The sequence below is a fragment of the Ursus maritimus genome, unplaced genomic scaffold (assembly GCF_017311325.1).
Source record: "Ursus maritimus isolate PB19 unplaced genomic scaffold, ASM1731132v1 scaffold_20, whole genome shotgun sequence".
In the NCBI taxonomy this organism is placed as follows: Eukaryota; Metazoa; Chordata; class Mammalia; order Carnivora; family Ursidae; genus Ursus; species Ursus maritimus.
In genome coordinates this window covers 17,683,531-17,711,397 of record NW_024424453.1, presented here as the reverse complement: position 1 = coordinate 17,711,397, position 27,867 = coordinate 17,683,531, and the positions used below count along the sequence as shown (strand labels likewise).

Here is a 27,867-nt window from a genome sequence, read left to right as displayed (position 1 = left end):
CTAACAGTCAAAAAGTCTTAACTCGTTCCAGCATCAAAAGTCTGAAAGTCCAAAGTTGCATCTAAATCAGGTATGTGTAAGACTCAAGGTACGAGTCATCCTGAGGCAAAGTTCTCTCCATCTATGAACCTACAAAACCAAACAAATTATGGGTTTCCAAGATAAAATGGTGGGACAGGCACATGACAGACATTCCCATTCCCAAAGAGTGAAATAGGAAAGAAGAAAGGAGTGACAGATCCCAGGTAAGTCCAAGACCAAACAGCACAAACAACATTAAATCTTAAGGCTCAAGAATTATTTTTAACTCAATGCTCTGTCTTTTGGGCCCATTGGGATGCCCATGTTACCCACAGGGCTCAGCGGAATGGACTTCCCTGCAGAGACTCTCTTCCTGGGCCCTGTGGATCTCCAGGACTGGGGTTCAAAGACTGAGGTTCTCCCAGATGGCCCTGTTCTTTGAGATCTAGGTGAAGGCAGCCATGCCCCCTTGACCTATGCACTATGAAGATCAAAAGAGATTGGGCCACATGGACCCGCACCCTCCGGAGAGGTAGCCATGCCATACCAGGGCCCACAAGAGCCACAGCTGGGGTGGCAGAGGAGCACAGCAAGAGATTGCAGAGAGCAGAGCTCCCCATGTGAGGTAGGGCCAGGTAGTGTGCAAGAAGGTTCCAGTTATTGAAGGCCCTTCCTTTGAACCACGCAGCCCCCTAAGGCCTTGCAATACAGGCCTGTAATGGGAGTAGTGGCTCTGTTGACCACCGATTTGCCTTCAGGGTCATTCTTCCATTGTCCTGGAGAATAGTCTCCTGGCTTCTGTTCAGAAGTCTCACTCACACTGACCTCCTTATCAGTACCTTGGCCACACCCTCAGTGTTCTCATTTTTTGCTATATGGATAAGCTGAAAATTTTCCAAGTCTTTATGTTCTGCTTCCTTTTGCTTAACAATTCTGTCTTTAAGTTACTTCTTACTGCTTGCATTTTACTAGAAGTCAGAGGAAGCCTAACTGCATCTTCAACACTCTGCTTAGAACTTGCTTCCACTAAACATCTACTTTCCTCACTTGTAAATTCTATGTTCCACAAAACACAAGAACATGAACATAATTCAGCCAGGTTCTTTGCCACATTATAATAAAGAGGGCCTCTCCTCAAGTTTCCAATAACATGTTCCTCAATTTCATCTGAGGCCTCATTAGAATGGCTTTTACCACTCATATTTCTACCAACCTCCTGTTCAGGATTACTTAGCTATTCTCTAAGAACATCGGGGCTTTCTCTACAGCTCTCTTTTCTTTCTGAGCTCTCACCAGAATCACCTTTAATGTTCTGTTAAAATGTCTAGGCTTTTTCTAAAATGCAACTCAAAACGCTTCCAGCTTCTACCCATCACCCAGTTCCAATGCTGCTTCCACATTTTTAGGTATTTCTTACAGCAGCACCCCCACTTCTCAGTACCAATTTCTGCCTTAATCCGTTTGGACAACAATCCTGTGGACTGGGTGGCTTAAACAACAAATATTTCTCTCTCACAGTTCTGGAAGCTGGGAAATCCAAGATCAAGGTGCTGGCAGATTATAAGGATACTAATCCCATTTGTGAGAGAGGGCTCCACCAACATGACCTAACACCGACCAAACATCATCACACTGAGGTAATTCATAAGTTTGGGGTGGGGGGAGGGGTACAAGCATTCAGTCTATAGCAAAGACTCAATCACAAATCAAAAAATAAAAACTATTTTACTATAAACCATATATTTATTTAAAAGCCAAAAACAATAGATGAAGCATGAAAACACACAAATTTCAGAGTAGCTTTTGTTTTTAGTGAATTTGATCAATTTTACACAATGAAATGCCATTAAGAAATACAGAAATTACAATATGAACTGTAGTATAAAAATATAAGACCATAGTATTACTTTTTGTTTTAAAGATTTTATTTATTTGTCAGAAAGAGAGAGAACTAGAAAGCACAAGCAGGGGGAGCAGCAGGCAGAGGGAGAAGCAGGCTCCCCGCTGAGCAAGGAACCCAATGTGGGGCTTGATCCCAGGACCCTGGGATCATGACCTAAGCCGAAGGCAGACGCTTAACCGACTGAGCCACCCAGGCGCCCCAAGACACACAGTATTACTTATAAAGAAAGTGGAATTATAACTGTAAGAGACAACTTAATACTACAAAAACTTTAAACAAATTTAAAATGTCGTATGTTAAAAATAAATTTTTTTTTAGTATTATGCAGCATGTCTTGGGATGTAGGGATATAGGCAAGTAAAAAGGAGGTTTATATGATAAACTTTCTCTATACTATTTGTCTGATTTCATATATAAAATGTCAAACATTATTATAGGAAATAATATATATGTCTAAGACTGCAATTATATTTTCAAATATAAGGTAATTATTTTTTTTTAGAAAGCAGCAGTTTTACATTTTTTTTAAAAAGCTAGTAGCACCTAAAAATAAAAATTATCAGAAACTGAGTAAAACAACTTTACCATAAAAGATAAATATAATTTTAAAATGAAGCACCTTTCTTTGACTTCAAGAGGAACTACGGGCAAAGGCCTTCATCTCTCAATAATTCCATCTGAGAACACTCAGGCTCGTTTTACTTAACGAGGAAAATACATTTCATTCAACATACTGCCTGTGTTGAAAGAACACAGTCCATGTCCAGATAGGAAGGTAGAGTGCAAAAGAGGCAGGCTGATTCATCAGTCTATTCACTAATAGACTATGCTCTTAACTAGCTACTAAAAACAGGTACGTTTGTACTTTAACTATGGTGATCCTACATAATTTTACTGTTAAACTATAGTTCACACAGAAGTAATATACGCTTGCTGTGTTTGCTGTGTTCTATTCTTTTCTTTGCATAGATATAGATTTATCTATCATCAGATAAAAAGCAGCGAAGAAATATTAAACAATGTGAAGATTTGTAGGTTTTGCTTTTACAAAGTGCTACACAGAATGTCACATTTCAAAATTTAGAAACAAAACTAACTCCAGCTATTAGAAAAACACGGTAATTATCAGGGATCTTTTTGAAAGGTAAAAAAACCCGATTATCGTCTCTGTGTCACATCAAATGAGATATGAAGGTTTGAAGGCAATCTTAGAGATTTGGCCAAACATATTTTAAATATAAGGCATCTGTGACCAAGAGAGATTCAATGGATTAAACGCAAGCTCCTTATAAGGGCGCTAATGTCTAAATTTCTCATCTGAGTAATTCTCTAAATTACTCAGAGATCTAGACTGGCTGTGGCCCATGTCACCTCTTTTCCTGATAGTCTGACCCTGACTCCATATACAGGCAGGTTCTGACTGACCATGCTAGTGAATGAGGGAGTATGCATGGAAAATATAAACCCTATGATTAAAAAAAAAAAAAGTTTTATTTGGTAATAAAATCAAAATTTCTATGGAAACTTAGAAACTTGCAAAACAAGGTTTTGATACATATGCACAAGTGAATTTTTCCTTGTACAATAAACATGCAGTATTTCTGTCTGCTTTCCTTTTTGTTTTTAAAGATTAAGAGTATCATTCTTTTCACCTGGAATTAAATTTGTCTTCAGTAACAGGACAAGAGGTAGGAGAGGTAGGACAGCGTTACGGATAAAAGCTCTATTACTCTATCTCAAAGATTGCTCTAAAAAGCTCACCATTTCATGACCTATTAATCTGAAACCGCTGGGATTTGTTTTCCCTTACGTCATGGTAAAGCATTTTGAAACTCATTGTAATGTGTTTACTTGGTTAATGAGTCATAGCTTTTTCAAGGTGAACTCCTAGTCTACCAAGAGGACAAATGGACAGATAATCAATTGAAACATGTTTAGATTGTATTGCCCTCACACTCTTAGCCTGTTAGAGCTAATACCCAGTGAAAATAATCTGCAAAAGCAGACACATATATTTGCAAATAATTCAGGGGATTGTAAGCCCCATCCAACTTTTCTAATTTTTATTAGCCATTATTGCTGATTTGCTGTGTCCATCTATCTTGATGAATTTTGTGGTGGAGATCTTTCAAAATACATGAAGTCCTGAAATCAGAAAAAGAATTATACATACATATATAATATATATATAGAAAGATAACTGTACGTATATAGATACATACATAATTAGATGCAATGCATAGAGTATTACCCTTTATAATTTATCAGGTGATCATCATTCTAGTTAAGAATAAATAAATCTAATAAAACCTTTATGAAGAGGACCTGACATGAAGACCAGAAATTACAGACTTGGAACTTTTGTTAGCTAGTAACATTCCATCTGGGGGTACCGATTAACTAAATTTTCGTTGTTAAAAGGAAAAAAAAAACTTGACAATCAATATTAAATATGTTAAATATGCCAATTGCAATATGTTAGCTACATTTTAAGGTAAACACATCCATTTTATTTCTGTGCCTGACTTATGAATATTAACCACTGATCAGTCATTAACACAGCAAGGGAACTTTACCTAACAAATCTAAGGAAGATACAACACCAAGGAGTCCAGTGACAGAGAGGCAGTAGGGTGGAGGGAAAGGACATCAGCTTTAGAGTTATTTACTTCATTAAGAAGTCCTAGGATAGGCATCTTTAAGTCATGGGAAAGACAAACAACATGCAATGAGGACAAGTACACCCACTGGATGCCCAATATCTCCAAGTACTCTTCTGGTCCCTTTATTCATATGAGGGCTCGTGTTCATTGCCCTGAAAAATATAAGTATTTTTATCTCCATTTTATAGGTAAGGCAAACAAGGCCTGGACATGCTAAGCACTTTGTAAAACACGTAACTAGTAAGTGGCAGAGACAGGCATTGTTACTGCCTTTCTATCACACTACACTGCATCTCATCATAAAGAGTGATTCTCTCAAGACAACTCAGAAGCAAAAGACTTACAATGAGGAAGCAAGCTCCAAAAATCATGGCTTTCATCTTCACATCCAGGTCTAACGGGAAGTGAATTTCAAAGTGGTCAGCATCGCCCATTGCTGATAACAGACCGTTCCACTTCCTAATAATACTGCCGACGTTGGACATGCCATCAAGGGATTTGACCTAGAAAGATAAGAATGTGACTTTATGATGATTGAAAAATATTATACATATTATAATACATATTTCATTTCATATTCCATTCCTCTAATTAGCAGTTTACACTGCAAAAGCATAAATACAGAACAGGAAATTAATATAGTAATAATTACACTACTGTAATTTAATAACTATAAAGTAATACATTACTGTAAAGTAATAGGGAATTAGGGCCAAGAAGGCTTAAGTGCCTTGAAACTGGTTAATAACTGAGCTGCGGTATATCTGACAGTTCTCGGGCTGGAGTTCTTACTTCATCCTCAAATGAGTTATTAGGGACGTATGATTTGAATTGATTCTGAAATTCTTTTTCATATAGTGAAGGGTGGGAACTGGGGATTGGAAAGGAGTCTCTACAGTCTAGGGAAACACGTGAGCAAAAGTAAGGAAACAGTTCTATGTACTTCACAAATTTCAAAAAATCACTCAAGTTTTGTGGGCCAAATCCACCCTGTCTTCTTAAAGTATGTCAGAATCTCAAAGGGCTTTGGCTTGTAAAAGGGGGATTCTGGCACTTGCCAGAGGGAAAATACACAAATATTAACTTCTGGTGATTGGAATGATCCCATACACCCACCCCTACACTTTGGCTTATCTACATTTTCTAGTTCTCTACACTGGGCTTTTAATAAATAAGCAATGCTTGAAGAACTAAAAAAGTTTATTGGGTGTCATAGGAAATATCTGAATGAGCAACTTTAGATAATGAGCCTTGCTGAATTGTAAGGCATTCCAGAAGGATTCTCTAAGCAGCTCAGGAAATATTTCTAGGCATTGCCTTTGTCAGATTCATAGGATAATAAGCACGCATTTTGTACTCACTAAGATAGAGGCAAAACAAGAGGATTTTTCATTTTCCTGAGAAAATGTTATAACCTATTATGAGTTTTATCCATGTTATCAGTGTTATCCTCTCTCGTAAGGACACAGACAACTTCTACCATGCAAATAAACAATGTACACAATCTTGGGGGTGCTCCATATGTCCTGTGATGTGTTGGGCATTTCTGTTAATCAGGACCGACAATCCTGCAAATCTTTGGTAATAATGGTTAATTAAATATGACCAAGGGGCGCCTGGGTGGCTCGGTTGTTAAGCATCTGCCTTTGGCTCAGGGCTTGATCCCAGAGTCCTGGGATCGAGCCCCACATCGGGCTCCCAGCCGCTGGGAGCTTGCTTCTTTCTCTCTCACTCCCCCTGCTTTTCCCTCTCTCTCTGGCTGTCTCTCTCTCTCTGTCAAATAAAATAAATAAAATCTTCAAAAAAATAAATAAATAAAATAAATAAATACAACCAAGAATAAATAAATGGATTCCACCAGTCTCTTCTTTCAGGTTTAGTGCTTTAAATGGTTACTTCTTATCTTTATCAAACACTGAAATCATAAAAAAAATTGCTCGCACTTTGGAAAACAGTAAGCAATCCACGAACAGTAATTTGAAAATGATTTGATGTCAACCAATAACTCTTCCCCATTCTACTTTATTCATTCACATAAAAACATAATCTAAAACCAAATAATTCTAAGGTCTGTTAGTACATGTAGAAGAAATAGTAAAAATGTCATTTTTATATTTGTTTACCTCAAAAACCGAATCAGAACCACAGCCGTAGGTGGAACACGGCCCACGTACTCTCATCACGTTTTCTCTCTTCTCGCTTTGGAGGCTGTAAACTGCCCTGCACAGGTTCCAGTGCTCCGCGACAAAGCCAATGGTGACACCGGGAGGGCACTGCACCTCCAGCTGCAGATGAAGACGTGACAGAGGGGAGGACGCTACAGAGATACCCATACGCATACACACCACCTAGATGTGCTCTTAAGTCTTTCACGGACTAGAAAAATTGTTACTGGAAGACAGCCTTCCATTTTACCCAGGCTCGCTCTTAGGGCTGTAGGTCAGAACAGCCTTGAGAGCGGAGGTCACATTTCCCTTTGGAACAAAGTGACTGCTTACCATACAATGGACAGTTCTCCAAGCTCACGACTGCTCAGCTGTGTGCAGCACCTGCGTGAGCTCCTCTGAGTCAACCTATAGAACCTGGGGGCACGGGGACCTACACCAACATACTGCTCAAGACACTCATGCTGTTTACTGTGCTGTGGTGAAGTTCTTTGTCTCTGCTCTAGGTGTCTCACGTCTTCCGGCACAATTCATGACAAAGCAAGCAAGGTAACTTCTTAGATTTAAATCACAGACATGACAATTATAAGAGAAATGGAAAAAGAGGCATTCTGAAAACTGAATATTGTGAAAACAACAGAATGTGTGAATGAATATATAAAGCCATTTTATTGATTGATTGATTTAAAGACTTTATTATTTGACAGAGCGAGAAAGCGCAAGTAGGGGAGCAGCAGAGGAGAGAAGGAGAAGCAGACTCCCCGCTAAGCAGGGACCCCAGGATTATGGCCTGAACCAAAGGCAGATGCTTAACCAACGGAGCCACCCACACACTCCATAAAGCCATTTTATTTTATTTTATTTTTTTTAAAGATTTTATTTATTTATTTGACAGAGACAGCCAGCGAGAGAGGGAACACAAGCAGGGGGAGTGGGAGAGGAAGAAGCAGGCTCATAGCGGAGGAGCCTGATGCGGGGCTCGATCCCGTAACGCCGGGATCACGCCCTGAGCCGAAGGCAGACACTTAACCGCTGTGCCACCCAGGCGCCCCCATAAAGCCATTTTAAAAAGAGTTTCAAAATTGTCCACTGCCCTGTTTTGGCTAAGCATCTCTACAATACTCCTCTGTGAAGAACTAAGATCTTCATATTTAGTAATAACAAGAGTCAGAGTTCAAGTTCTACTGGTAGCTTTTCTGGTGTCATATATACTTTTCTAAGAGTTTCCACTAGGTCTCATCATGGGGCAGGACTACATAGCTTCATGAACTGTCAAATCAAGATATTTCTTTAAAAAGATTTTATTTATTTATTTGACAAAGAGAGAGCGAGCATAAGTGGGCAGAGAAGCAGGCAGAGGGAGAGGGGGAAGCAGGCTCCCCACTGAGCAGAGAACCCGATGTGGGGCTTGACCCCAAGACCGGGATCATGACCTGAGCAGAAGGCAGATGCTTAACCAACTGAGCCCCCAAGGGACCCCTCAAATCAAGATATTATTTTAAAAAAAAGATGTTATTGTTCATATATATACATTCACACATATACTTAAGCATATAAATTTGATAGCTGCCTAGGATTAAGATCTTATACAAGTTTAGGCCTCAGAGCTAAAGAAAAATAAAAACTGTATACAAGTAAACTACTTAAAAATTCATTTGAGAAGATAATTCAACTCATGAAGAATTCCTACTATACCCAAAAGGACTCAGGATTAAAGGTGAAGATTCATCTCAAATAACAGGCTGTTATTACAAAAACAGTAACGAGAGAGGAGTAAGACTGGGAACAACATTCTCTGAGCACCGTGCTATCTGCCAGGTACTGTAATGAAGAGTTAACATTTACTTATTACTATTTAATCCTCAAAGCAATCCTGTGTGATAGATGCTATTATTATCTCCATCTCAAAGGAAATCAAAACACAGAGAAGGTTGTAAATAAATTAACATTTAGTAAGTGCTGGCACTTACTGTGTCTTCTAAATATCCCCATAATCCTGTGGGGTATAGTTGTGCATAGTTTATGTGCAAGAGCATGGAGCTCCAAAGAAGTTAAGTAAATCGCACAATTTAAGTAGGTGACAAATCTAGAATTCAAAATTCTGGTGGACCTCTCGCTAAGGCTGCTTCATTTCCCTTCAGAGAACAACTTCCTAGAGCCACACAGGCTGTAGAAGAGCAACCCGACTGTAACTCAGAACGTCAGCTCTCTAGTTCCAGCACTCGGGGGCCTGTAACATCCTCATCAGGCACGTCATCTTTCTGAGCCACCCCTTCTTTATCTGTGGCAAGGTGTGGACTGGGATGGGGAGTGTAAAGTCATCCAAGGTCTCTTCCTATTCTAAAAGCATTCGATGATGTCTAGGGACATCTTACCTGGGGATATGTAGGTACATCTGGACACATGTACGTGACTTCTGTTCTAGGTCACAGATACAATTCCAATTCAAGAGATACAAGTGACAAAATTGTGGTCACCGAATAAATACCCTAATTTCTGTCTGACCCGCCAGAAGACAAGAGCCCACAAGAAAAAGCCCTCTGTGATTTTCCTTGGGTGAAACAATGTGGCCTCCTTCCTCCCCACTCCCTTCTTTCATGCTGACCAGCAGACCCAGTGAAAATCCCCTCATTGTCATTCTGGAAGGAGCACAAGCGTGCTGTGAAGACTTGGATCAGGAGAAACCAGGGATAAGACCTGCATTCTCTGACCTCTTGCCTGGAGGAGGGACAACAGAGGCAACAGCAGGTGCATCTGAAAGGTCTCTGCATTGTCATGATTTCTCGGCCCATAAAGTCGGTGACCCGGAGGATGAAGGGCCTTAGTGTCCGATAAGCATTTCTGAAGTCATCTGTGTCTTCAGTTACGATGTAAACCATTTGGTCCAGGTTGTTTTTAATATCATATCTATTATTAGTTTCAAAAGATGTCATCACTAAAAAAATAAAATAAGAAAACCACTTTAAATTAGAAGCAGTTAAAATGGGCGTCAAGAAGTCCTTTTCTAGTATTTCTTAGGGGCTTAAAGCAAAATAGCTTTTTAAAAATTTAAAGTGAAATATTACAATTGATTAGGACACCAAAATGATTCAGATACCGAATAAATACCTGGTAATTTTGAAAATCTAAAACATTTCTTTTAAGGAGATCAGTACAAAATGATTTTTAAAACTTTTCCATACAAATGCAAAGACTAAATCTATATTCCTGGAGTACCTGAATTTAGAAAACTTAAATTATAAAACCATGTAAATGAAATTATACATTTTACCATAAAGTAGTCAGCTCAAGAAATATACTGAGATGGTTAGGGTCATTCATAATTGCAAACAGGAAAATGAACCAAGGAAACTCAGAGGCTCTGTGTGGTGGTCAAATGCATGTGCAGATCTGGTGGTAACGTGGGGGTCAGTAATCTAGTGAGGATGAACTGAGATCAAGCAGTATGTTTACTGTGATTTCTTTTTACTTCTAAAGCAAGGGCACTGGACTAGAGCTTAGCAGATTTAGATTCTATTTCCAGCCCTACCACTGATTAGCTGACTGTGGGGCCCCCGGCTAATTCATTTAGTCTCTTGATTCCTTCTTTCCCTCTTCCATGAAAGATGAATATGCGGAATGGGGGGGTTTGGCCAGATAAAATGTAAGTCTTTTTCAAGTCTAAGAACTTATGTATGATACATAAATAGATACAATTATACAAAATAATTCCCTTTATTACTTTCTTGAAGGAAGGGTAAAAGAAGATAGTCTTTTCCCTTTGAACCACTAAGAGATGATCAATATTAAGGAACTAGATATTGGGTAATGCAAATTTTCACCTGATTCAAATACTGCTGAACACTACAAAATTATACCTACTTTCCAGAGGCTCAAAATGCTGAAGGACGTGTATGTTGTCCAACTGTTGGGATAGAACAAAGCAATTAGGAAAAATAGAAATAACATAATTAAATCAAATCAGTGTTAGAAAAGAAGCTGATGAGAGAGGTATTAAAATGTATTAATTGATACCAAAATATCTTTTTGAAATTGAATGGAATAAAAAAATTATCAAGTGAAATTAGCCTATCTGTACCTAGTCAGCAGAGCTGTCCAGGTAGGAAAATCACTTTTCTCCACTTTAAAAGATAAAGTTACCAAAAAAAAAAAAAAAAAAAAAAAAGAGTTAAAAAAAAAAAAAAAAGAAGTTGCCTGGTACATCAGAAAATCATCATCCTGCTATAGTAACAGCACCTAGAAGAAGCTGTGTTGATACAGATTGTTTCTAGCTCTGCCCCTACTCACTGGTCTCATTGACAGGTCACTCACACTCACAGCCTGGAGGTGCTCAGAAAGTTCAGGACGGAATAACACAGACCAGCCACAGAGGAAACTATTTTCTCAGTGGCTTAGGGAGAGCAAATCAGCCAGGAACCTCACACAGGAGTATCCAGCTTTACATTATTTTCACAGGTACCCCTGGAAGATGTTAACACACTGATTTCCACTCATTTGAGCTACTAATGCAAGGGTCTTCCCTGGGTGCATACTTTAATAAGGAGAGGGTCCACAAAGGCTGGAAGCATGTGATTAGGATTAGGGCAAAGAGGAAGAAACATTCTGGGATGGGATCTCTTGAAAAGGGTGTTGGGAATATCACCCGATAGACTCCTACCTTAACTTCACTTAGGAATCACTCTAAAGACAGTATGATGGGCTCATTACCTGATATACTTGAGAATATCCTAGCAGAAAAGAAGAAACCTCTTTGAGGACAGAGTAATTATATCTATATAACTTTAGATAATATAGATCATTCCTAATCCCTGAGCCCAGAATATTGCCTGAAATGTCATATTTCACCAAATACTCATTGAATACATTAACTGATAAAAAAGTACATGAATGTGGTAATAATAGAAAGTTAAAAATAACTTAACCAGACATAAATATTTTGTGGTGTATGATTACAGGAGGATATGAAGAGGATACAATCCTTCCTTCATTAAAAACTTTTTCTTATATGAAAACACAATCAGGTGAGGAGGTCTAACCATGTCTTCTAAAATGCCAAAAGTGGTCACTAAGGTGGTTTATACTTCCTTTAAAAATCCAGAATGTTAAAACCTAGAACTCAAAAATATTCACTGCTGATAAAAGCATCCACTGCTGAGCAAAATATTCTAAAGAAATAATGCCTGTTAATGTAAAAGAAGTTTGTCCAGTAAGACACTATGGTTGCTATGGCTCAGTTCTCTAACCAATTGGTGGAGTCACTGGCCAAGCCAATACTCTAGAAATAATATAATCCTGCTACTTTGAATGCTCCAGAATCTTGACAGTCCTGATAATGATTCATGGAATCTACATCAGAGATTGCAAAAAGGCGAGGATAAGGAAAATGATAAAGCAAATGGTTCTGTCTTCTGTTTGCATTTGAGGTGTTTCAACTAATAACATCCACAAGCTACCGCCCATTGGATGGGCCCTGTGTGCCAAAAATAGTAGGTGCACTATAAATCTTAGCTCCTGAAAAATTCTCCCAACCACCCAACGAGGTATGTATTGCTAGTACTATTTTATTGATGAGGAATTCAAGCACCAACAGTTACTGAAGGTAACTTATGAAAGTTACTGAAGGTTGCAGAGTGAGGAGGGAGTACAGCTAGAATTTAAAACCAGGTTTGCCTGGTTGCACACATTTTTGTTGCTTTTTTCACTTATTTTTTTAAATTCAAAACATCGCTGAAAGAGAAAACAGAATTCATAAAATATGTTCATTTAACTCCTTGTCAGAGTAATAGAAGGAATTTAAAACGTGGCAAATTAAGAAAACTGGCAAGTCCCTTGCTTATAATGTATTTCAACATCTCCTTTTTCTAAAACCAAACATAATTCAATAGGTTCTAAGGAACTTCCAGTACTTGCTTCATCTAGTTTTCATTAAGCAATTCCTTTGAGTCTCTGACATGTGGTTTTAAGCGATACCATTTGGTACATGGCTTTGACATACTGCCCCAGTTCCTGAGCCGGATATCCTGATAGCTTCAGAATGTCTATAGGGATGGAAAATAAGAATTCACTGTGTTGTGGGAAGAGGGGTCTCTGGAATTTGGCCTGAAGCAAAACCCTTGGTAGTTCTCTTTTTATTGACATTTTATGTTTGGAGGGTGGCAGGAGTGGCTAATAAAAATTGTGGGTAATGATTGAAAAAGGGATGGGCAGAGGCACTCAGTGACTCGTTGACGGTCTACTGTTCTGCTCTACTGTTGCTGTTCTTGGTGTTAACTCTTCTATGCAAACACCTCATCTAGCATCTTCCATAGTTTTTCCTCTGCTCCTGTTTTTTAAACTGCCTTCCCCAGGACACCTTACGTATCTTAAAATTCAGCATACATCCTTTAGAAAGCCTACCGATCCCACCAAATACATTCCTGCACTCATTTTCCCTTCACATATCTGAAATCAGTACCACCACTCCCACGGTCTCACAAACAGGACCCTTGTCATCACTGACCCATCACCTTCATCCGCTCTATCCAGCTCTGGATCTCTTTTTGTCAGATCCCCAGTCATGTTTCATATAAGAAAATTATTTGGATTTGTGTGGAGTACCTGGGTTAAGTATTCCAGACCAGGAGGACAGTTTGGCATAAGAGCAGGCCCTGGCATCCATGTGATTGGAACAGGTTGATTTGGCATATGATATTTGCCAGGCTGGTACTGGATAGGATGGATACCACCAGGTAGCTGGTACGAGGGAAAGGCACAGGGCTGCTGCGGACTGTAGTATCCCACAGGCAAGCCTCCTGGGTAGCCTGCAGGTGGAGGGACAGCTAGTCCAGGGGCTCCTGTATCCAAAAACAAAGGAAAGTGTTATACACTACTAACACTATAACACATTGCAAGTTAGAATGACCTTTTACATGAAAAATATATGTGCCACACAACACCCACTTTGGGATAAAACACGACCCATTTTCTGAATGTGTACCATGCACAGACAATGTATTAAGTAAGGGGCTTTATGTATTAACTCATTTAATCCTCTTAAAGGTTCCTAATCCCTGATTGTAAGATAATTATTCTATACAGAGGTGTAGAGATAAGGTCTGAAACATCAAGTAACATGTTAGCTTCTCTGTAATAGGTTTCTCCCTTGGAGATAATAATATACCTGCTTCACTAGGCTGTAGTGGGATTAGCACAAGACTTAGCACATAATTAGCACTGTACATTTATGTTATTAAGTTTACTGTTGTTTTTGTTTAGGGTCACAAAGATAGTAACTTTAAAGGGATGTTTTTAATGATAGCTATGTAATTCCAGAACAGTTTCATCACTCCAGAAAGAAAGCCCACACGCATTAGCAATTATTTCCCATCTTCTGCTCCAGCCCCTGGAAACCATGTCACTACAGATTTCCCTAACCTGGACATTCCATATAAATGAAATCGGGTAACATGTAGCCTTTGTGTCTGGTTTCTTTGACTTAGCATGATATTTTCAAGGTTCATCCATGTTGTAGCATGTACTAGTAGTTCATTCCTTTTCGTGGCTCAGTAATATTTCATTGCACGGACACATCACTTTTTATGTATTCATTAATCAACCGATTAATGATTTGGGTTGTTTCTACCTTTTGGCTACTATTTGTAATAACACTGCTGTGAAATTAGTGTAAATTTTGGTGTGAACATAAGTTTTCAATTCTCGAGTAGGAATGGAATTAGCCTTAACATTTTGAGGGAATGCCAAACTGTTTTCCGAAGTGGCTTCACTGTTTTACACTCCTACTGCTGAACTCACTTATTAGTGCTAGTTGTGTGTGCATGTATGTGTGTATCCCTTAGGATGATCTACATACAAGATGACGTCATCTGCAAATAGAGATAGCTTTACTTCTTCCTTTCCAATCTGGATGACTTTTATTACTTTTCCTTGCCGAACTGCCCTGGCTAAAACCTCCAGTACAATGTTGAATATAAGTGGCATGAGGCGATATCCTGTCTTGTTCTTGACTTTAGGGGGAATGCTTTTGGCTTTTGCTATTAAGCATGATGCTTTTCATAGATGCCTTTTATTAAGTTGAGGAAGTTCCCTCCTATTCCTCGTTTGTTAAGTGTTTTAATTATGCAGGATGTTTCACTTTGTCAAATACTTTTTCTCTATCTATTGATATGATCATATGATTTTTGTACTATATTCCATTAATATGGTACATACATTGACTGATTTTCGAATGATGAACCAATCTCTCATACTTGGGACAAACTGCATTTGGTCATGGTATATAATCCCTATTATATATTGCTGGATTTGGTTACTACATTGCTAGAATTCTGTGGAGCATTTTTGCATCTGTATTAACTTATAAGGAATATTGCTCTATTGTTTTCATTTCTTGTGATGTCTTTGTCTAATTTTGCTAGTAGGGTAATACTGGCTTCACAGAATGGGCTGGGAAATAAGTGTTCACCATTCTTAAATTTCTTGTAAAGGGCTGGTATTAAACCCTTCATTAAGCATTTGGTAGAATTCATGAAGCCATCCAGACCTGGGCTTTACTTTGTCAGAAATTTTTAAATGACTAATTCAATCTCTTGCTATATAGCTCTATTCAGGTTTTCTATTTCTTGGAGTCGGTTTCAGTTGTTTGTGTTTTTCTACGAATTTGTCCATTTCATCTAGGTTTTCCAGTTTGTTGGTATGAAACTGTTCATAGTATTCTCTTGTAATACATTTTAATTTTTATAAGCTTGTTAGTAATGTCTCCATTTTCACTCTTGATATTAACACTTTGAGTCTTTTTTTTTTTTTCTTGGTCAGTCTAGCTTAAGATTTCTCAATTTTGTTGATATTTTCAAAGACCCAACTTTTGGTTTTGTCAGTTTGGCCTATTGCTTTTCCTTTCTTTATTTCATTTACTTCTACTTTAAAATTCTGTTATTTCCTCCTACTTGCTTAGGGTTTGGCTTCTCTCTAAGGTGGAAAGTTGGGTTACTATTTGAGGTCTTTCTTCTTTTTTAATATAGGTGTTGATAGTTATAAATTTCTCTCTATGCTGTGTTTCTCTTTTTAAAGATTTATTTACTTATTAGAGAGAGAGACAGAGAGGGGAGGGGTAGAGAGGAAGAGAGGGAGAGACAATCTGAAGCAGATTCCCTGCTGAGCACAGAGCCCGATGTGGAGCTTAATCTCACAACCCTGAGATCATGACCCGAACTGAAATTAAGAGTCAGATGCCCAACCGAGTCACCCAGGCATCCCTCTCTATGCTGTTTTAGCTGTATCCCATAAGGGATATTGAGGTTTGGTATATTGGTATATTGAGGTTTTATTTACTCAAAAGTATTTTCCAATTCCTCTTGTAATTTCTTTCTGTCCTTTTGCTTATTTAAGGGTGTGTTAATTTCCTCAGATTTCCCAACTTTCTTTCTATTTTTATTGATTACTAATTTTATTCCATTGTGAAATCAATATGATCTCAGTTTTAAATTTATGAGACTTGTTTTTTGGCTTAATCAGTAATCTCTCTTGGAGAATGTCCCATGTGCACTTGGGAAGAATGTATATTCCACTGTTGTTGGGTAGAGTGAGCTATACGTGTCTATGTTTAATTTGGTGTATAATATTTCCCTTTTGACCTTCTGTTTAGTTGTTCTATCCATTACTGTAAGTGGGGTATTGCAGTCTCCAACTCTTATTTACTGAAATGTCTATTTTACTCTTGAATTCCGTCATTTTTTGCTTCATATATTTTGGAGCTCTGTTTTTAGATGTATACATGTATATAATTGTTATGTCTTCTGATGGATTGACACTTCTATTATTGTAAAATGTTCTTCATCTCTAGTAACAATTTTTGCCTTAAGGTATATTTTGTCTGATATAAGTATAGCTATTTCACTAATTCTTAACAACGAAGTTTGAGAAACATTGTTCTAATATAGTGTTTTACAATCTGTACATACAATCTGTGAGCTGTGAAATCAATTTAATGATTCACAATTAAAAATTTTTTAAATAAAATTTACTACACTAGAATAAAATAAAATAGAAAAAAATCAAACTGTATTTCCCACATGCTGCATACTCACTGTATTGAATATTGCTTGGTGAAATGTTATATATAGCATATATATATTACATATATATAAATATTTTTATATATAAATATATACATACATATATATTGTTTACTCTGGGTCACAGCAGATTGTCATCAAGAATGTTTAAGGGGGGACGCCTGGGTGGCACAGCGGTTAAGCGTCTGCCTTCGGCTCAGGGCGTGATCCTGGTGTTATGGGATCGAGCCCCGCATCAGGCTCCTCTGCTATGAGCCTGCTTCTTCCTCTCCCACTCCCCCTGCTTGTGTTCCCTCTCTCGCTGGCTGTCTCTATCTCTGTCAAATAAATAAATAAAATCTTTAAAAAAAAAAAGAATGTTTAAGGGGGCGCCTGGCTGGTTCAGTCAGTAGAGCATGTGAATCTCAATCTTGGGGCTGAGTTTGAGCCCTATGGTAGGTGTAGAGATTACTTTAAAAAAATTTTTTTTTTAATTAAAAAAATTTTTTTTTAATTAAAAAAATTTAAAGAAAGAATGTTTGAAAGCCAGTGATTTAAAGACCCTTCTGTTAAACCAACATACAAAAGAAAAGATCCTATTTTAGAAAGGGAAAGATGGAGACAATGTCACAAAACTGTGATGCATAATCACATAGGAGTTTGTTTTCACCATGGTTGCAAATAGTTTTGTGGATCTTCTCCTTGAAGGGAAAAAACAAATCTTCTGTAAATACAGGTTAAACTGAGTTTCTTTCTGAAAATTGCTACTTGTCTATAAAATTCCTGTTTATAACGTGTGTATGTGCATGTATCTTTGTTTTCTTACACTGGGATGTTGGTCCAGAAGACAGCAAGTGATGTCAGAAGCCGAGATTCATCTCCTGTCTGAGTAAGTGCACTAAAGGGAACAAGCCTGGGAGAGCTGTAGCTTGGGCTGTGATGCTGAAGGCCCATAAATGCTGTCTTAGTTCCCAAAGTAACCCAGGCTCTGGGCCTGTGGCTCTACAGACAGGGGAATCCGGTATCTTTCTGTAATCAGAAAGCAATGCCACACAGCTGTGCAGGGCAGGGACTGATATTTCCTGAAAAATGGGAACAGTGCATTGGTGGCTGTTCTTTGAAAAGGTCCCTCCTACAGAATGAAAAAGACCTGAGAGAGTGGGGTAAGATGGAGACTACGCTCTCTCTTGGAGAACCCAAATAACTGGATCCTGAACACCATGCACACCAGGAAGGAGCTCCTGCTGGAGGAGGCTAGTAATAGTTAATACTTGCTGAGCTTTTATTGTGGTCCAGGCACTACTGTAACTATTTTACATGTATTAAATCTTGTAATCTAGGCATCAACCTTATGTGGCAGGGACTATTACTATTACCCTTAATTTACAGAGGAGAAAATTGAGGCATAGGAGGATAAGTAACTTGCTAAAGAATCAATAATGTCAATATGTGACACAGTCAGAATTAAAACTCAAGCATTCTGACTGCGGAGGCACCCTTGATTAAATTATGCTAATACTCCCGTTAGATCAGAGAGGCGTGGAACATCCAAAATAGGACTCTATGGATGGCCGTGAAACTACAGACTAGAAGAGCAACTCCAGCTGGCAGCTGTTTTTTTAGGCCTTAAGTTTTGTGTGCATATGCATGTGCGTGCGCACACGCACACACGCACACACACACACACACACACACACACCTCTCCTAGGGGATGTCACAGAAATAACAGCTTAGCTGGCAGAAAGCTGGCTTCAGAAAGAGCTAGTGGTCACCAACATAGAGGCAAAGCAGTGGTCTGGGGTCAGCCCATGCTGAGGAAACCAGCCACCACCAGGAAGGGACATTCCCCAAGACTTCCAGAAGTTGTCTGGGATGAGAAATAAATACAGATCGTACTTCCTGAAAGGCAAATTGGACAGAGGGTCAGATTCCAGTGATTTGGGCACTAAAGGGAGGAGTGGCTGTTGATGCTCATGAAGCCTGGGACGTTCTGGTTACTCGTCAAAACCCCACTCAGAAGCATCGTGAATTGTGGAACTATTTCTTCTAATACTGACAACAAAGTCATGAAATAAATCAGACATTTCTTTATTTGGGAAACATTCCACAATTCCATCTCAAGGACCAGCTGCTGTGCTTGCTGCTAGACACAGAAAGATGTAGAAAGACATGTCTGTCTTTGAGGACACTCAGTTCTGCAGAAAATACACAGATTTTTTTTTGAAAACGTGAATGGTTATCATGAGGCAAGTAACTCGTGGGATCAGGGGTAGATTCATAGTGTGTGAAGAGATTAGAGAGGAAGGGTGCTCAACCTAGGCAGAGAAGGTACCCTATGATGTGAGTGCTGACCTGTTAGACCCAGACAGCACCTCCACAATGGGCAAAGGTTTTGCAGGGACAGTAGGTGCAAAATGAACAGTTGCACAGAGGAGGCTCAGTATTGCAAGCGGTCAAGGCTACGTATAGAGATTTAGCAGACAGGCTAGAAAGGAAGGTGGGGAGGGGGTGAAGATTATGAAAGACCTATACTCTGTGCAAAGAGTAAACTGTATACCAATAAAATAGAAAGTGAAGTAATTGGACTTACACTTAGAACCTCTATGAACGAGGTTCAGTTAGGCAGGAGGTGCCTACAGGAGTGCAGACGGAAGGCAAGTTAATTTGTAATGTAAGGAGGAGTAAGTGGAAGAGTAATAAGCAACACTGAAAAGATAGTCCTGTCTCAGTAACAGACTGGATATGAGGGAAGATTCTCAAGTTCTGAGGTGGGTCCCTGCAATCTCCAGAGGACGGAAAGAATAGAGGGTATGTGCTCTGGAGCGACGTGCCAAAGTTGAATCGCAGACCACTGAGTTTGAGATCCAGGGTCCTTCCAGGGCAAATGGTCTCTAGGCAGTTGGAAATGCAGGTTCAGAGCACAGGAGACTGATATGGGTGGGTGCTAAGGGATTCTTAAGTGGTTAAAGGCAAATTACCAAGATCAGGAGAGTGTGTAAAAAGGTTCGGCGAATGGGCTAGGTCGAAGAGGGAGACAAGGCAGGGCAGGGGAGTCGCCCAACCTTGGGGAACACCAGTTCTTTAGAAGACGTATAGGTGTTGACAGAGAGTGAGAGTCAGGAGAGACTAAAGGAAAAATAATAGTAACTAGAAACAATGTCAAATTAGAGCTACCTGAGAAAAAACAAAAACAAAAAACTCTAGTGTCTTTAGAACAAATGGAAGAAATTACATGTTTCAGTTTGTCATGAAGAATATACTTCAATTCATTTAAGAACTGTGTTTAAGAGAGTACCCAAATTAGACTGGAAATCAGATATCCCTACCCCTTTTTCTGAACTATTAAAAACAATTCAACTAAAAGTCATATAATGATCTTAAGAATACTGTTTTATCACCTCAGTGAGTTGCTTAATTCTTATATTAGCCATGTGATTTTAACCTAAAAGTACCTCATGTAATAAAATTTGAGGATCAATAAATTAGAAAATTATAGTTTAGATTATGGGGCTATTCAGCACAGATTATATTTCTAAGAAAAATTATATACATGTTTATGTAATCAAATGATTTTTGTTATATTTATTACTCACAGATGTTATGAGAGCTGAAGGAATAAACATGATCAAATTATGTGTGGTAAACAGTATATTATATTCCCCTTTGAGCTTTGAAATTACCATTAAGGATACTGATTGGTTCTGTAGGAAACCAAAACAAAGCAAAATGGTTAATTCTGTGTAACTATAATATCTCATATTTATTTACATAAATAACTCTGTTATGGAGCGTTGTCCTACCAATACTAGTGTGAAAAATACCGCTTTGTGGGATTTGTATCTTCTCGGTTATTTTGAATACTATCATCCTTTTTTATTTCAAGAAATTATGTCATTTCTTTTCTTTAAATAGACTACATGTAACAAAAGTGTCTTTATTAGCTATTCTTTCACACATATTTGGGACAAAATTATTTTCAGTGGGAACACATGGCCAGTACTCTAATGCAAGTAGAAATTAAATAACTGAATTTAAAGAAATTATTTAAAGCCAAATACTTTATAGTATTTCAAGTTCCTTCATGTGAATAACATAAATAATTCATAAGTAAGTATATAGTTCAGCCACTAGGTGGCGATCACAGTGAATTTTTGTCACTGTATTTCATAACTGAAAATTCAGTTCTGTGCCCTGCACTATCATCTTTTTCAACTTATCTAGTCATTTGATTTGAATGCTATATCCTATGCTCTTGCTAATTTTTTGATACGAGGAATAGGTACTTTCCCAGACGAACAGAACATGACTTAGCCAATGCAACTTAGAAATGGTAGAGCCTCTGTTCTAGTGGAATCTAGGTTCTTGGATACAGAGCTATCCATGAATTAGGAGAAATGGTCAGATATAGCGTGATTATAATGTAGGACTGTCAAGACCTTGGATTTAGCGGGAGTTGAGCCAGTAATGGCATTATATTGGATCAGATATGCATACATACAAGGGAAACGGGAAAAGGAAGCCCTGCTGTTTTCAGAAAACACTGCAAGAGCAGAGGTTAACTGAGCTCCATGGATCGTAAGTCTAGAGCCAAAACATTTTTACCATTATCCTGTGGGTACTGGGGAGTCTTCTCCTCTTTCACAGACTAACTCAATGGTTTCTACCTCTAAATATACACTTAACTATATATTTAGAGAAATGCTGCTACACCTTAACTATCATTTTCTAGGTCACTGAAATGTATTTGCATACAACCACGATCATTTCCGTCCTTACTTCAAAAGTATATTTCTAATTTAAAAAATTTTACACACTGCCTAATTACTTTCTAAAAAGACTGTAACTCGGATTTCCACTAGCATTATGAGTATTCATTTCACTGAGTCACCACCAGTAGTGCATTCAGACTTATATAAATATTTGTATAAGTACTTAATCAGCACTCAAGGCCATTCACCTCCATTTCTCCATTTGTCCCATATATGTCTCCTGCCAGACTTTCATGACCTTGGCCCTTTTAAAAAAAAATTTCAATTCAATTAATTAACATATAGTGTATAATTAGTTTTACAGGTAGAAGTCAGTGATTCATCAGTCTTACATAATACCCAGTGTTCATTACACACCATGAGCCCTCCTTAATGTCCATCATGAGCTACCCCATCCCCCCACCCGACCTTGTGCTTTTGTAAACACAGCTCCTTCTGCCAGAAAGGCCCTTCCTCCTTTTCTTTGAGTGAGAAACTCCTTATCAAGCCAGAAATATCTGACTTCCTCAGTTATATCTTCCCTCAAATCCCTGGTAGAGTCAGTTACTGCCCTACAACATTCTCTTCGTATTTTTCTAACATAGTGAAGACAATGCCATCAGTGTTTGAATAACTTCCTTCCTCAGCAGCCTACAAATATATTCTAATGGACATCTAGTAAACTACTTGGCATCCTGGAGGCATTCAATACTTATTTACTGAATCACTCAATTACTTACTTCTAAAAGCAATCTTAACTACTAGTATGGTTTCCCGGAGAGGTGAAGTATCTTTCTGATTTAACCCACCTGGTATAAAATGGGAACTGTAGTCAGGCGGAGCATCAGGCCTTGGGTCAGGAGACTTTATCTGATTCTCCGTTTCATCTGTAGGTTGCTCAGGGGCGGTGGGGACCACACCTTGGGAGAAGAGGTAGAGGGGACATGATTTATAATGGAAGTGATAACGTGGTAAGAGAATATATTCACTTTTTCTTATCAATGAATGTAAATAATATGAAATACACTCATATTCTTACAAGACACATAGCTCGTGTATATTAGGTATTAACCTATTAATATATATTGATGAATTTTCAGGCTGAATATATATTTTTTTCTTTTTAAACAAAGCAATTATTCATATTGTGCTATGATCAGAGCCACACCCTTTCATGCTCATGGTTCAGCTGACCGCATGTAGCAATGGTGCCACACACGACTCAGTTCGAGGCCGTTTTATCTACCTCTCCAGGGAAAGTGATCTCCGTCACTATAGCTGCAGCAAGGGGGGGACTGAACTCACTTTCCATGATGCTATCTTCTCCCCTGTTGCGATTAGAGACATGTCTCCCTGTACTCACTACAAGGAAAAATTCTGATTCTCCTCTGATTTTTATCTCTGAAAAACACGAATCCCACAAATGTGGTGTTTCTCTCCTTCCATCATCTCCTGCACTGCTTGAAAATGTAGGACCTGATTCTGAGCCCTTCTCTATATGGGCAGGCCGTCACTACAGGCCTCTTATTACTACTGCCCCTCTTTGCATACTTACTTTCTTACTTTTTCCTTTACTTAATTCTCCCCACATACTTTAGAGATCTTTCAGTACATACGTGCCAATATAAATCCCTTTTAATCCGTTTCTCTCAAAGATAGATAGAAATGTGCATACATATAAATGAACACATATATGTTTTCTCCAAATGCTAAATAACAATAAAAAAAAGAACTTCAAAAGGAAATAAACTCCAATTTTTAAGGAAAATATCACATAATTCACATTTGAAAATAAGGTATATTAAAATTTATTCATAAAATCTTACCTGACATTTTGGAGAATTTCACTTAGTCCTACAAAACAAAACATTTTAATACCTTAAGATAGATATATATAGTTACTATTATTACTTAGTGATACATGTAAAAATCTGTAATTTTTTTAGTTGTTAGTTACCTTTAATTCATTCCTTCATTATGTCAACAAATACTTACTAAGCACTTATTATATATCAGGCACTAACATAGATGTTGAAAATGCAGTAATCAGAAAAACAGGTGCCCATCCCTCATGCTGGAGATTATATTTTAGTGGCATGAGATTAAAAACACATTAACAAATATTTTAAGATTATATGTGGATAGTACAGATACATAAAGAAAACAAAGTATAAAGTGCAGGAAAAACATGGATGGGGGTCCCAGGAGGTTCAGGGAAAGCCTCTCTCAGGAGATAACCTTCGAGCCGTTTGAACCAGGAAAGGAGGCCTGACACTACAAATGTAGGAATGGAGTTCTAGGAAAACAGGCAATACGTGCAAAGGCCCCGAGATGGCACTGAGCTTGTGGTACTCAAGGGTGAGGAAGAGGCGTGACTGGGACACAAGGACTGAAGAGAACAGAATGAAGAGATGGAGACAAGTCTGATCCTACCAGAAGACCGAGGCAAGACCGAGCAATTGCTGTAATTGCAGCTGGGCAGTCTTCGGAGGACTTTAATCAGTGGAGTGATGAGAGCTGATTTATACTTTCTCTTGAAGGGGCAAGAGTGGAAGCAGTGAGGATGGGATGGCAGCCGAAATCCAGGTGAGACCGATGCTGGCTTAGACTGGGGAGGGTGATGCGTGGTCAGGAGCAGAACCTACAGGAGCTGCTGATGGACAAAGGAAGAGAGGAGTCAAGGATGAGTGTCGGTTTTCAGACCAGGGTACCGGAGCTGATGACTGTGCCATTAACTGAACTAGAGAGGAAGATGGTGGGGAAATGGTAGGGACTGGGGAAGGTAGGAATCAAAAGCTCAAAACAGGCATGTTTTGTTTAAGAAGAGACCAAAAGAAGTTTATTTTATTTAAATAAACAGTATATATATGAAAACATTATGAGTATAACTCAAGAGAAGTAAAATAGAGGTTGAGATGAGATTTGAAACAAAGGGTGGGGGAGAGATTTCATGGATTCCTTCAAGATTGAAAAAAAAGTCATTATCAGAGAAAGCAATTTCAGGATTTCTGAGTTCTGGATGATAACAATGAACAACATCAACAAAGGCTATAATTTACTGAATGCTTATCTAATGTCAGGCAAAGCATTGAATACTTTCCATATCTTTAATTATATTATCTGTCTCATATATAAATAGCCACCCTGCTAAAATCAAGTACTTTTAAATCCAGTCTGTTTTGGATTTTCTTTTCAATGTGTCATTCTGTTTATCAGATTACAAAATGGGATCATTTATGCAGTTCAAGCTGAGAAGAAAGTCACCAATATAGATGAGGTATGTCAAAGAAACTTTAGATTACCATATAAGACAGTAGACAATATGGATACTGAGTTGACTCAATATATGTAGATTTCCAGCTCAAATGACTGTCTTGCCAAGCATGGATCAGAATCCCACCAGTCTTGCACCATTTCCACTCACCTCTGGAACTAGAGCTAGTTGTACAAAGTCCTATGTGTCTTAAAGGTTAAAGAAGTATTCGGGTGGAGGGGCACCTGGTGGCTCAGATGGTTAAGCCTCTGCCTTCAGCTCAGGTCATGATCTCCAGGTTCTGGGATCGAGCCCCACGTCAGGCTCCCAGCTCAGCTGGGAGTTTGCTTCTCCCTCTCCCTCTGCCCCTCCCCTTGCTTGTGCTCTGTCTCTCTCTCAAATGAATAAATAAAATCATTAAAAAAAAAAAGGTATTCTGGGGCATATCAAAAAGTCAGACCAAACTGCAGGCCAATCAAAGGACAACAAGGAATTGATCCTGTTCCTTCAATGATGGTAATCTCTGGTGTGTAGAAAATGAATGTTTCTAGAACCTTAAATCCTGGACAGTCTTAGGAATATACCCTCAAGTGACCCTTGAACATGTATACAGAAGATACATACAAAAATGCTGACATACTGTTCACATTAAAAGAAACTAAAAACATTCCTAATGTCCATCAATGGTACATTAAACAAATAAATTATGGTACATTCCTATGATGCAAGAATATACTGTAGTGAAAACAAACTGTAGCCATATACATCAAGAGAAATGAATCTCGAAATTATGACAATAAAAAAAAAAGTCATTGGAGAACACATATATGATATCATTTAAGAATGTCCAAATGTAGGAAAATGAAACAGAACATTTTTTTTTCTGATACATACACAGGGGAAACTTTGAAGAAAAGTTAGGGAATAACATACAATTCAGGAAAATGGGTACATGCAGAGATAGGGTGTGGGGCAAGTGTTTCGTTGCGGCCCACAGGGGCTTGAAGTTTCTCCTTATGTCCTAGTTTACAGGGTGGTGAGACGGGCGGTGATGGGTTCTTACTAGTCTTTAAAAGGTACATGTTTAAATATGTATATTTATGTGTCTGACATGATTTCACAATACAAAAGAACTATTTGACAGTTTTATGTTGCGTATAACTTTCTATCTGTTGTTCCTTTCTACATTAATCCTGGGAACTGTAAACAATGAAGAAACGGTGTCAGAAACTAGTTAGAACAGATGATTCAGTGCCTTAGTGAAAGGGAATTATCCGTCCATGCATCTATCACCTATTCAACTGTCTATAGTGGCAAATGGTAGAGTATAATGCAAAAGCAGCACATTTTAACAATTGCTGAATTTAGGTAAAGACAGAGATTTGAATATTTTTATGTTCAGGGTAAAAACTTGAAGGAAGAAATACAGAATTCTGGATCCCAAATATGAAGCAGTACTTTTGGGGTTCAGGCCTGGAAATCTGTACTTTCAATACAGTCCCTGTGTTCAGGCATGTTGGAGGCTGATCTTGTGTACAGAAAAATAACAGTTCTCAAGCATGTCAGGCAGAGCTTAGAATTCAAATCTGATTTAAGTGACTGAGTCACACCTTGAAAAAATATACCGATCTTTAAATTAAAAAAAAATATAAATGTTTTAAAAAGCAACTAACATCAAAATATACCTACACATTGCCTCACAAGTTGCAGGTGTTTGCAGGATTTACCTCCCCTCTCCTTTGAGATGCTGTTTTCCTTTTGCACCTCAAATTCTCTTCCCTTTGTTATAAAAATTTTACCATATACTTTTATCCAAACTGTTACATAAGGCAGGATAATTTCTAGTTGGTACAAGCACAAATCCCTTAACAGGGATGGTGTTCACAGGATTTACCTCCCCAGTAACATCCAGTAGATCGTTTTCAGATTTCCCAATCACTCAGCAAGGACAGAAAGTGCCATAGGTTGAAAAGAGACGGGGTTTTGGCTTTACAACAGATGGAATTCAGATTAGAAAACTGAACTGTGTCTCCACAACAAGTTAGCATGATATAGTTCCAAGAGCTCTTAATTCCAAAGGTCTTCCGCATTTTTAGGGCTTAAGCTGCATACAGGGGAATCTAAGCCAACTGGAACCCAGTAAAGAAGCAAAGAAGACATGGGCTAGACAGGACGAGGTTGGTGAAGCTGTGGTTTGCTGCTTTACAAGGCAGCCCCGGCATCATAAATGGCATTCCACAGCAAGAGATCATTTACATGGACACCCCTTGCTGCATCCAACATTGCAGCTGACACTGTACCTTGTTCTTCAGTTCCACCTTTGTAAACAGTGACGTGCAAGCAAAGCTCAATGAAACCACTGAAATCAGATAGTATGAACAGTGGCTCACACAGACAGATCCCAGGCATCCCTAATGGTTATGTGACTTTGAGTGATTATTCTGCAGTTGGGTTATCTGTTGTGTCATGGGCAATATGACAGCTACATCCACCTCAAAGAACTGTTGTGAAGACTGAAATGGTACACTCAGAGAGCACTTTTATTTATTCATTAAAAATTCTATTTTATTTTTTAAAAAGATTTTATTTATTTATTTGACAGAGAGAGAGAGTACAAACAGGGGGAGTGGCAGGCAGAGGGAGAAACAGGCTCCCTATTGAATCCCAGACGATTCACCAACAGAGCCACCCAGGCACCCCCTCAGATAGCACTTTTAAAAACAGTGCCTGGCACACAGCAAATCCTCAACAAGCACGTATTACTATAATTTCACTAGGTAAAATAAACCAGCTTGTGAAGAGACCAAGAATAAGTGTCTGTCTTCAAGTGTAGTGTAAAAAAAGCTCTTTGCCATTCAGCCATTTAACAGGCATTACTAAGCATCCCTGGTGAAGACTTTATTCTGGGTTTCAAGCTGACATCAATAACTCCCCATTGTCTACCAGCAGTGAGAATGGTTCTAGCAGACATGATTTTACAAGTGCTGTTGGTAATGAGTTTCAAATTGGAAGAAACTAGGAGAAAGAAAATGGAGGCATTGCTGGAGGGCTTTTTCCTATTTGTA

At 38.4% G+C, this 27,867-nt stretch overlaps 1 protein-coding gene across 5 annotated transcripts in view; it reads right to left on the bottom strand.

Annotated features, from left to right (window-relative positions):
- Positions 1–3,973: 3,973 nt before the first annotated feature.
- The window catches only part of PLSCR4 (phospholipid scramblase 4), a 41,959-nt gene continuing 18,065 nt past the window's right edge, over positions 3,974–27,867 (bottom strand). For 2 of the 5 annotated variants that reach the window (XM_040636704.1, XM_040636705.1), the window contains 9 exons: positions 23,983–24,202; positions 23,376–23,403; positions 22,359–22,469; positions 13,350–13,585; positions 10,614–10,656; positions 9,464–9,687; positions 6,711–6,872; positions 4,932–5,090; positions 3,974–4,069 (listed from right to left, as the gene is read on the bottom strand). In XM_040636704.1, the coding sequence (XP_040492638.1) occupies positions 4,022–4,069; positions 4,932–5,090; positions 6,711–6,872; positions 9,464–9,687; positions 10,614–10,656; positions 13,350–13,585; positions 22,359–22,469; positions 23,376–23,382 (990 nt within the window). In that variant the 5' untranslated portion in view covers positions 23,383–23,403; positions 23,983–24,202 and the 3' untranslated portion in view covers positions 3,974–4,021. The remainder of the gene's footprint in view (positions 4,070–4,931; positions 5,091–6,710; positions 6,873–9,463; positions 9,688–10,613; positions 10,657–13,349; positions 13,586–22,358; positions 22,470–23,375; positions 23,404–23,982; positions 24,203–27,867) is intronic. The other 3 variants (XM_040636706.1, XM_040636707.1, XM_040636708.1) reach the window with 2 other exon arrangements.